Source organism: Anomaloglossus baeobatrachus, chromosome 6 (genome assembly GCF_048569485.1).
Source record: "Anomaloglossus baeobatrachus isolate aAnoBae1 chromosome 6, aAnoBae1.hap1, whole genome shotgun sequence".
In the NCBI taxonomy this organism is placed as follows: Eukaryota; Metazoa; Chordata; class Amphibia; order Anura; family Aromobatidae; genus Anomaloglossus; species Anomaloglossus baeobatrachus.
Genome location: NC_134358.1, coordinates 35,647,062 through 35,659,069, shown reverse-complemented (window position 1 = coordinate 35,659,069; position 12,008 = coordinate 35,647,062). Strand labels below are relative to the sequence as shown.

The 12,008-nt window shown below is 42.8% G+C and overlaps 1 protein-coding gene across 1 annotated transcript in view; it reads right to left on the bottom strand.

Moving 5' to 3' along the window:
- Positions 1-12,008, bottom strand: part of OC90 (otoconin 90) — a 95,879-nt gene that overhangs the window by 82,222 nt on the left and 1,649 nt on the right. Inside the window, exon 2 of the mRNA XM_075316013.1 lies at positions 5,055-5,129. Coding sequence (XP_075172128.1) covers positions 5,055-5,129 — 75 coding nt within the window. The remainder of the gene's footprint in view (positions 1-5,054; positions 5,130-12,008) is intronic.

Genomic DNA, 12,008 nt, shown 5'->3' with positions numbered 1-12,008 from the left:
ACTCAGTGACCACACCTGACGTGAGATCACTGAGTTCAATGTGGTTACCTGAGGTCAGTTTACCTGCAGTCATAGGTGGTGTACTATGGAAACGTGACGTCACCAATCATCGCGCGGCTCAGTCTCTGCTTGAAGCTCACAGCGGGCGGTCATGTTCTATGCCCGTGTGCTGTCACGTCAGATGTAGCAGAGCCAGAATCATTGTGGGACTTCGTATGGATTATGTCAGAACTGGATGTTTGGGGGTTAATAAAGGGGTGAAAGAGGGTGGTTTATTTTGTATTTAATTTCAAATAAAGGATTTTTTCGGTGTTTATGTTTATTTCTTTTCACTTACAGATTAGTAATCGGGGGGTCTCATAGACCCTCCCTATTACTAATCTAAGGCTTAGTGTCAACTGTGAACTGTCATAAACCTCTTATTGCTGCCGCACCAGGGCAATCGGATGAGCCAGGTAAAGTGTCAGGATTGTCGCATGTAATGAATGCGACAATCCTGGCCAGCTTTAGGCTGCTATTTTTAGGCTTGGGGGGGCCAATAACCATGGCTCTCCTCTGCCTGAGGGTACCAGCCCCCAGCTATCAGCTTTATCATAGCTGGGTATCAACATTGAGGGGGACAGCAAGCATTTTTTTTAATTAATTTTTTAAATACCATATTTTCCGGCGTATAAGATGACTTTTTAACCCCTGCAAATCTTCTCAAGAGTGGGGGGTCTTTTTATTCAACTGCAGTAAAGACGACTTTTTAACCCCTGAAAATTCTTCTCAAGAGTATGGTGTCTTCATATTCTACTGCAGTAAAGCCATGATGGCGGCCTGAAGCAGTGGTTCCGTGCACCGGAAGAGATCACCGAGAGGTCTACGTGCGTGCGGACTGCCAGAAGCAGCTAAGGACACCGCGGGAATGGAGGACAGGTGAAAATAATTTTTATTGTGTGTAAACAACAGCATAATAGGGGACCAGTAGAAGTACATTACTAAACGATGGGCACATTACTAGAGTGCCCAAGGAAGGGGCACAAGGATGGGCACATTTCTACAAGGGTCAACAAGGATGGGCACATTACATTTTATTGGTATATATTTTTATTTTTTAAATTTTTCGGTAGCTGCTGCATTTCTCACCCGAGGCTTATACTCGAGTCAATATGATTTTCCTTTTTTTTGTGGTAAAAAATAGGGGCCTCGGTTTATACTCGAGTATATACGGTATATCCCAAACTCTATTTTAACTGGAAAAGTTGGGGGTCATCTTATATGCCCAGTAGTCTTATACGCCAGAAAATACGGTAACTTTAAAAAAGCCGCATCGATTCCTCTAATTTTGATACACAGCCTAGATAAGCACATGGCTGGGGGCTGCAGCCTGTAGCCGTGTGCTTTATCTGTGCTGGGAATCATAATATGAGGGAACCCTATGCCAAATTATTTTTACCTTTTTATTTTTATACCACTATACATTCAGAGACAGTGTAAGTGATTGCAAGTAGTCAGACACACTGTCACACAGGGTGGGGGCGTGATCTGACTGCAATCAATTACAGACACGGCGTCCCGGTGGGCAGGGGAAGCAGTGCATATGCCTGAGGTTAATGAGTGGCTCCGTATAGCTGCGTGGAGAGTGTTAAGTATAAACCGCTTGCTTCTTATTTTCTTTCTTTTTCCTTTATTTATTTATTTTAAATACCCGGGGAACTGGATCCGGATAGTTACCCAGAATTCTCTGATACCCGGGATCAGTGCACGGGTACAAGGTTACCAGCGCGGATCCCGACTTTTACAGTCCTTGGCCAAGTCAAGTTGAACCTTCCATTCATCATATTCCAAAGAATAACAACAAGAGTAATGGAGACAAGGTAAAAAATGATATATACGATATTGAGAAGTCAGAACATAAAACAAGACAAGGATGGGGTCATTTGTCATCTTTAGAAGGAATTTCCCATTTTTGGTGAACTGCGTTCCAAGAGTCTTAACTTTTTTAAATATCGTTTTTTGAGTTGGGTTTTGAATTTCAGGGTGTAGATTTTTTTGGGATAGATAACATTTTATTTTTTATATTAATATTCATATAAGGTATGGTGAAGATGTCATCTCATTGGTGGACCAGAGGTCATGACCGCGATTCAACATGGTGGATTGTGGAGGGCCGGCCTAGATTCCCGGATGGCTCTGCTTTCAATGTAATCTGCGTCTTCATGACACAAGTTAAAAGCTATGGCAGAGCAGAGAGCCATCGGCTCCCTGCTCCATCTCTTCCGGGGGCATGGAGGAAGATAGAGCAGATCTGTGTCCCTCAGCAGGATGGGGTGAGTTTCATTGTGAAGGTACAAAGTGTGTATGAAAATACTATTATATAAGGGCACAATTCGGGCACTATTAATACATGGAGGCACAATGAGGCATTATTTATACAGTGAGGAAAATAAGTATTTTTCAAGTTTTCCCACCTACATATTTTGCAGGTTTTTTTTTTACATAATTACGCCCCAATTACAATTGCGCCCCACTGTTATGTATAGTAATTAATAATGGGTGAGCATGCTTGGCACTGCTCGGTACTCAATAGAGCATCGGGGTGCTTGGCCGAGTAACTCGGGTGCTTAGATGTTTTGTTCATGAAACATTGAATGCAAATCGCAGGCTCCCTTCACTGAATGATGGGAGCAGGCACCCCAGTGAGAGCCACTTGCGGTCACGCTTGCCAGGTATGACAAATGTGGTGGGGGCGTTCAGACTTAAGCACAACAAAAAAGACAACTAACAAAGGGGACACCGAGGACACAATAACAGCGGGGGCCCTGGAGTTAGTGAGAGGGGTAGGTGGAACACCTCCTATCCTCACCTGCAGCTGTCCCAACTCTCCTCACCAGTCCCTATATAGACTTCGCAAGTGTCGCCGAGCAGGAACCTGAGACCCTGAGAAGACCCTATAGATGCCCTGGCTAGTGAGGGGCAGGTGAGATTCACTAGACCCGCTCCTGCACTAACAAGTCTCAAGGTAAGGTAAGAGAAACAAGGGGGTATAGCAACAAAAAGAAAGGATAAATCCTAAGTACAGGAAAACTCCACAGCAGAACCTTCCTCCAAGGCGGCCAGAGAACAATGAGTTTGTATGTTCAGCAAGGATTGCTGGATAACACCTCTATTTAAACCTGAAGTGATGTGACTACAAAAGCAGCTGCAACACTCAGCTACGAACTGCTGGAAAAGCTGATAGCAGCAAAACTGACATTAACCGTTTCAGTACCAAGAGAAACAAAACAACATTTAAATGTAGAGGGCCAGATGGAGATAAGAGACTCCAGTCCTAAAGCTGTCACTAGTCTCCACAAACAGGGAGACTACCGTGACACTTCCAGTCTCTAACTGGCTCTCAGTGGCGGTGAAAAGTGAAAACAACATTTTCTGATGTAGTGTCCCAAAAAACAAAACCGCCGTCCCTCCCCCTGAAATGTTTTCTTTATGGCTGACTGTATGTGGACAGAGAGTCGAACTGGCCAATGAGTGACTTTGATTATACTCGTTACTTGAGTTGAGCCCATCTGAGCGTCTAACCTGCTCGACTAGAGTAAAGAGCACTCAAGCATCGTAGTGTTCACTCATCATTTCGAGCACCGAGCATTGTACTGCTCGCGCATCACTAATAGCGGTCATTAGTGATGAGCGAAGTGTTCGGTGCTCGGTACGCATAACAAGCATTTTGATGCTTGGGTGCTCGTTACTCGTTTACAGAGTATAACGGAAATCAATGGGAAACGCAAGCATTTTTCCACAAGATTTTTTGGAAAGATGTTCAAGTTCCCCATTGACTTCCAGTTTACTCTGTAGATTAACACAAAGCACACAAGCATATAAAGAGGACCAAGCACCAGGATTTCATATACAATGTACACTAAAACCAGTGCTATACTAGTGCTATTCATGCTGTTTCTATACATATCTTTAGTTGTGAGATCGGATGTATACTTTCTGAAATACAGGCAAGTAAAGTTTGTGAAATACTGTTATTTGATTGATAGGTGCAACGGAATATTCAATAAGTGGGTTGGGTTTTGCTAGTTATTCCCGCCCCTGGCTGCCTGCCTGTCTTTCCTCCCCCTGTCTCTGTTATTTCACGGGGTGGAAGGAGGGAGGAAGGACAGGGAGGAGGAAGGACAGGCAGACAGGGACGTGAATAACTAGCAAAACCCTTCCCAACAATGAGATATTCCGCTGCACCTATCAATCAAATAAGAGTGCATTTCACAAACTTTACTTGCCTGTATTTCAGAAAGCATACATCCAATCTCACAACTAAGGGCGGCTTTGCACACTACGACATCGCAGGTGCGATGTCGGTGGGGTCAAATTGAAAGTGACGCACATCCGGCATCGCATGCGACATCGTACTGTGTAAAGCCTAGATGATACGATGAACGAGCGCAAAATCGTCGTAATCGTATCATCGGTGCAGCGTCGGCGTAATCCATAATTACGCTGACGCGACGGTCCGATGTTGTTCCTTGTTCCTGCGGCAGCACACATCGCTGTGTGTGAAGCCGCAGGAGCGAGGAACATCTCCTACCGGCGTCACTGCGGCTTCCGTAGGATATGCGGAAGGAAGGAGGTGGGCAGGATGTTTACATCCTGCTCATCTCCGCCCCTCCACCGCTATTGGCCACCTGCCGTGTGACGTCGCTATGACGCCACACGACCCGCCCCCTTAGGAAGGAGGCGGGTCGCCGGCCAGAGCGACGGTCGCAGGGCAGGTGAGTGCATGTGAAGCTGGCGTAGCGATAATTTTCGCTACGCCAGCTATCACACGATATCGCACCTGCGACGGGGGCGGAGACTATCGCGTGCGACATCGCAGCATCGGCTTGCGATGTCGCAACTTGCAAAGCCCGCCTAAAGGTATGTATACAATCAGCATGATAGTGCAAATATAGCATGGGCTTTAGTTTATATATGAAAATCCTGGTGGTTGGTCCTCTTTAAATGCTCGTTAAGATCACCGAACAGTTCATTAATCACTAGTGATCATCAGTTTTATATTCAAGCTTACTTACTTATGTTTCTTATTGGAAGGTCAGAAAGGTCTGATAACACCGGAGAAGCTCCAGATTCTTGAGAATATGTCGTCTCTGAAAGACAAAGAGCAACGATCAAGAACATGATGCAGATGTACAGTCCAGGTGGCCTCGTTGTGTTATACAACCACTTGTAGGTCTTGCTTCTACAAGGGATAAGGCTATATGGGTGTTTTTTAAGGTGAAACTCTACTGTTCATCCATCCAAGTATGAAGACTGACAAAGATCAAAAAGTTGGTCAACCCATAAATAAATGGTGGATGGCATTGAATACCACCTAACCTGTGACTTTGGATGTGTACATGCCTTATGTTATATCGATATCATCCGATCATCGATAAACCATCTTCTAAGTCAACGTGACCTCAGACAACATTCTTAATGGATTTTCCCTACACCCCACATCTGCAGCTAGTCCACAAGCTACCGCCATATTGTGTGTTTCTCATGATATCTTATCATGATATCTTATACGTTACACAGCTGCTCAGTTGCTTTGCGTCAGAGGGATCATGGGTTCCAATCCAAGCAAGAATGACATCTGCATGGAGTTTCCTCCAGATTTTTCGGGTTTCCTCTTACAATCCAAAAATATACCAATAGTTGAAGTGACTTCAGTTTGTGTGTTTGACTAAAGGCCCCGTTACACGCAACAACGGATTTAACGATATATCGCCGGGGTCACGGATTCCGTGACGCACATCCGACATCGTTAGAGACGTCGTTGCGTGTGACACCAAGGAGCGGCTGTTAACGATGGAAAATACTCACCAAATCGTCCATCATTAACACATTGTTCAGTTTCATAAAATCGTTGATTCTTGAACACGCAGGTTGTTCGTCGTTCATCGCTATGTGTGACACCTCAGGAACGACGAACTACAGCTTTCCTGCGGCTGCCGGCAATGTGGAAGGAAGGAGGTGGGCGAGAAGTTTGTCCTGCTCATCTCCGCCCTCCGCTTCTATTGGGCAGCCGCTTAGTGACATCGCAGTGACGCCGTACGAACCGCCCCCTTAGAAAGGAGGCGGTTCGCCAGTCACAGCGACGTCGCTAGACAGGTAAGTACGTGTGACAGGTGTTAGCGATGTTGTGCGCCACGGGCAGCGATTTACCCGTGATGCACAACCGACGGGGGCGGGTACGCTCGCTAGCGATATCGGTACCAATATCGCAGCGTGTAAAGTACCCTTTAGACTGTGATCTCCATTGCTTATAGGGAACGTGGGAAACACTGTATGATATATTTACTGTATATGGTTGTTCCTTTATTTATACCAGATTTTAGTTTTATCATATACTAGGCAAACAGACTAAATTTGGCCAGCTCAAAAAGGTTGTATCACATTATGAATTTTTGGGAAGATTTGATAAGTGGTATAAGAACTTTGTAGGAACCCATGCAAAAACTCCAACAGAGACCCTAACTACATATCATCAGTCATTGATTGTGTTTGGTCCTCTTATATGGCGAGAAGGACCTTTTGGGCTCCCATAGACTCCATGGTTCAGCTGCTTCGATACCATCATAGCAGTAAACAATTCCATTGATTTTTGGTTAACCCTTCCAAAATATAATGATCTATTTTGCCTCATTATATACAACAATTAACAACAGCAATTGCACCAGCAGTCCAGCGCTGGTTATAGTTTTGCTCTGCAGCCTGTGACTGGCTCTGTTGGGATTTCATGTTTGATCTAAATCCTAGTTACCTGTACCCTCCACCGTTCATCCGTCTGTCCCAGTCCCTGGCTTCCCACTTCTGTCAGTTGTTTACCTATCCTGGTTCATCCTCCTTTCCGTGTTTGTGTCTCCTCACCCTCCGGTCTTGTCTTCTGTTCTCTGTGCCCTTTGTGTTCTCCTCTGCATACCTGATCTCCCGGCATCCAGCCTTGGTCATGTTTCTGACCTGATCTTGATCCTCCCTCTGCACTGACTTGACTTCCCGGCTAGACCCGACTGCTTGACTACTCTATTGCCCCCTGGTGGTGCGCATGTGAACTGCCTGCTGAAGTTACTCTGCTGTACTTCAGCCTCCCTTCTGTTACAGTGTTACTTTAACTCTCCTTCACTACTCTGCTGCCATCTAGTGGGGAATATGCTGTACTACTTCTCACCAGACCTTTGTACAACATAATGTAACCACTTCTTGACCAGGTGTATTTTTTTTTTTACCCTTCTCCCAAGAGCCATAACTTTTTTCTTTTCCATCGACATGCCCATCTGAGGACTTGTCTGTTCCAGGACGGTTTCTAATTTTGAATTACCCTAATCATTTTATGATATAATGCACTGAGTAACAGAAATGTAAAAAATTAAACCACTTCAAATGCTGAAAAACAGTGCAATTTGATTTTTGTTTTTTTATTTTTGCAACAATAATTTTGGTAAAAATGAGCTGCCAGTATGATTTTTTTCGATCAGTACGATTTCGGTATGATTATTTATTTACTTTTTGAATAATTATGGGTTTAAAAATATTCAGAAATCAGTATTTTTTGTTTTATTGACTTTAGCAATGGTTTCTTTTTCGCATAGCGAGTTGTAATTTTTATCATTTTGAATTACATACGACATTTTAATCTCTTTTTATTACATTTTTGGGGGATGCAAGATCAAAAAGCATCATTTTTTTCAGTATCACATTTGCTTTATGGGTTTATTAATTTTAGAATTGCATGGATCCGAATTTTATTGGTGAGTGATAGCACATTTGGCATTTGCAATTTTTTTTCTTTACTATTTTATTAAGAAAAGGAACTTTTACATTGTTTGAGATTTTTTTATTACTTTCTTAACTTATTTTTGTGTTTTTCTTAAGGACATGAACCTGTGATTGTTTGATCGCTTGTCCTGTATGCTACAATACTCCTAGTATGTAATAAAAATTAAAGGTTGGGTTTCATGGGAGTGCAAATATGGTGGTGAATGGGAACTTCAGTAAGCCCATGGTATCTTATTGGTGCCACGTAGGTTGCAAATATTAAAATGCACGCTATTGGGGAGTGACAGAAGCATTTACACTATTAAATAGCAGCGATTGGAGCTGGCTCTGGTTGCTGCTGGTAGAGGCAAATGCAGGCTGTATAATACAGCCGACACCCACAATGTATGGAATGGACTCAGCTGATATCTCATTGGTGCCACATGGGCTGCAAATTTTGAAATGCCACTATCAGGGAATGGCAACGGCATTTAATTGGTTAAACAGCAGGCTATGGTCGCTGCTGTTAGAGGCAGAAGCAGGCTGTATAATGCAGCCATCACCCACAAAGTATGGAATGGACTCTCCCTTCTCCTAAATCTGCAATAGGGCACACACAGGTCCATTCTGTCAGTAAGCGGTCAATGCAGTGCCCGGCTCTCTGCGTTAGCTACTTATGCTATAAATGAGGCAGTAGTGTGTATGCTCAACCTGAGGACTTAGGACTCCATTCTTAAGATCAGTGAGAGATGTCTTGTGATCACCAACTTATCACTTTTTTTTAAAGATGAATGATAAGTATACAGTTGAAACCAGAGGTTTCCCTCCACTCTCTATTAGGACACATCTGCAGGTTTTTCCCTCCGCTCTCTATTAGGACACATCTGCAGGTTTTTCCCTCCGCTCTCTATAAAGACACATCTGCAGGTTTTTCTCACTATCTGACATGAAATCAGAATAAACTTTTCCTGTTTTGGGTCAATTAGGAACCAAAATTATTTCTATTTGCCAAATCCCAGAATAATAAAGGGAGAGAGAGAAAGATTCCTCCATGTCATTAGTATATGGTGGCATTGCCCTTATACTGTGTGACTTGGGTGAAACATTTTGGATCCTTCCACAAGCGTCTCACAATAGTTGGTAGGAATTTGGGCCCATTCCTTCTGACAGAACTGGTGTAACTGAGCCATGTTTGCAGGTCTCCTTGCTCACACCGGCCTTTTCAGCTTTATCCATAAATTTTCAATATGATTGAGATTAGGGCTTTGTGATGGCCACTCCAAAACATTGACTTTCTTATCCTTAAGCCACTTTGTAACCAGTTTGGCAGTTTGCTTCCGGTCGCTGTCCATTTGGAAGACCCATTTCCGCCTAAGCTTTAACACTAGAACTACTGGACTCGTGACACCTATATAGAAATACATGGTGCAAAGTAGTCAAAATGACTACCTCAGGAGTTCTAGTGTTAAGTTCCTGGCTGATGTCTTGAGATGTTCTTCAGTATTGCCACATGATCTTCTTTCCTCATGATGCCATCTATTTTGTGAAGTGCACCAGTCCCTCCTGTAGCAAAACAACCCCACAACATGATGCTGCCCCCCGTGTTTCACAGTTGGGATGGTCTTCTTAGGTTTCAAAGCTTCTCCATTTTTTCTTCAAACGTAACGATGGTCATTATGATGAAACAGTTCAATTTTAGTTTAATCAGACCACATGACATGTCTCCAAAAATTAAGGTCTTTGTTCCTGTGTGCATTTGCAAACATGAATCTGGCATTTTTATGTTTCTTTTGGAGTAATGGCTTCTTCCTGGCAGAGTGGCTTTTCAGCCCATGTTGATACAGTTCTCATTTCACTGTGGATAATGACACAATCTTACCAGCTTTCTCCAGCATCTTCACAAGGTCTTCTGCTTTTGTTCTTGGGTTGATATGCACATGTCTGACCAAAGCACGTTCAGCTCTGGTACACAGAACCCGTCTCCTTCCTGAGCGATATGATGGCTGGATATTCCCATCTTGTCTGTACTTGCGTATAATTGTTTGTACAGATGAATGAGGCACCTTCAGGTATCTGGAAATTGCATCCAAGAATGAACCAGACTTAAAAAAAAATTATATAAATAAATTAATTAATTAAATAAAAAATTAAGTTCCCTGTACTTTTTATTCATACACTTTTCGTATCGCTTCACTTTAGCTTTCAAGATCTCGGCTTGTAGTTATTGAACTGGAAATGTCATTATCTACTTCAAGTGGATTATAGCGGTATTATAGGTTTAGCCAATTCAAGGTATGGTTTGCATTACAGAAAGTTGTACAATTTTTTTTCTGCCTTGGGATTTGGGATTTTTAAAATCTCTGCTTGCTGTTATTCAATAGGAACACTCATTGCTTTGGATACAATTCTGTCCTGGTCATATTCACACATGATCACCGCTCGGTACAACACAATTATTACAGACGTGTCTTAATGATCTGTCCACCTGTCTGTCATTTACAAGACCAGAAAATACATTTATCTATAGAGACTTTATATCAGTCTTAAAATTGGAGTCCACTGGAGTAATTGGGACCCCTGTTTATAAGCCCCTCTTGTTTTTTGGAAAAGTTCCCTTTTGTCCAGTTCGGAGCAGATTCCATTAGGAGCCTAAATACTGAGCATGAAATCTCCAAATGTTTAAAGAGTAATGGTCATTTTAATTTTTATTTCATAAATGAATAGTACAAATGACAATAAGCAACTGTGTAATATATCTTATCAAACAAATCAGCTTCTTTCTCCTCCTGGGCTGATCTTTCATTGTTAATTCATGGGTAAAATCTGCAAAATCGGTATTCAGTGAAGACAAAATTTCCCATTACTTAGATAGGAGATGACAGTTGGTGCTTTTGAAATTCTATGGAGAGGGAGGAGTTACAGCCAGACTTAAATGACAGTTGGTGCTTTTAAGATTCTATGGAGGTGGGAGGAGCTAGAAGTGAACATACACGTACTCCTTAAAGAACAGTCATAGTTGTCTATGGAACGTTGAGCACCAGTCATCCCCTATCTCAGTAAAAGTCTGTATGTGCTGAAGACACATTTTATCCCTGAATTTTAAATTTGTAGAATAAATGATCAGTCCAGGAGGAGAAAGAAGCAAATTTCTTTACTATGATATCTTACAAAGTTTCTTATTTTGTCATTTATTATTGACAGTGATGAGCGAATATATTCGCCACTATTCATTACTTATATCCGTTACTCGTCGATTATTTGGGTATTCGCCTCATCAATTTCGAGTCCCCTTGCCTGATTTTCAGCCACTAAACATGCTGATATTGCCTGGCAATCACAGTAATGTCATAGCCATCTTTGATACTGGCATTACTGTGATTGAGAGGCACAGTAGAAAAAAAAAAAAAAAAAGATTTGTGATAACCAGCACAGATAAAGAAGACATCTGGGGGCTGGTATTCTCAGGCTGGGAAAGTCAATGGTTATTGGGTCCTCTCCAGCCTAAGAATAGCAGCCCGCAGTCTCCCCACAATTGGTGCATCCATAAGATGTGCCAATTGTGGCACTTTACCTTGCTCATCCCAATTGCCCTGGTACTGTGGCATTCAGGGTTGATGTCAGCTGTGATTTGTCTATGAGACCTCCCTATTACCAAACCTGTAAGTAAAAAACAAACAAACACAAAAGAATTCTTTATTTTAAATAATAAAAAAACACCCTCTTTCACCAATTTATTTACCCTCAAAACACTTCCGCAGGTCTGACATAATCCACACGATATACCACAATGATCTCAGCTCTGCTACATCCAGAAGCTACAGTGATGGAAATGCGACCGATCACTACAGCTCCTGGGACACACTAAGGGCAGCGGGGTATCACAAGCCGACTGTCCGTCAACTCAGCAGCAGGTTTAACTGAGTTAACTGAGAGCAGCAGGGAAGCCCCAGAGTGTGCACTCCGGTAATCCGTCAACTGGATTGCCGGACTATCAGACTGCGGGACATGGCGCACAACAGTCTGACAGTCCAGCAGCTGTGAAGCTCAGAAACCTTAAAGGAGACTTCAAGGGCGACTTAAAGATTCTTGGAGTTCCCAGCTGTTAGGATACCTGGAGGCTGTAAACTCTGGTAATAGTTCATAGCCTCCATCTGTTCCAGCAGTTGGGAATTCCAGGAACCTTAAACTCCAGGAACCAGGGCTGGGATAGTTGTGGGACATCATGTGGA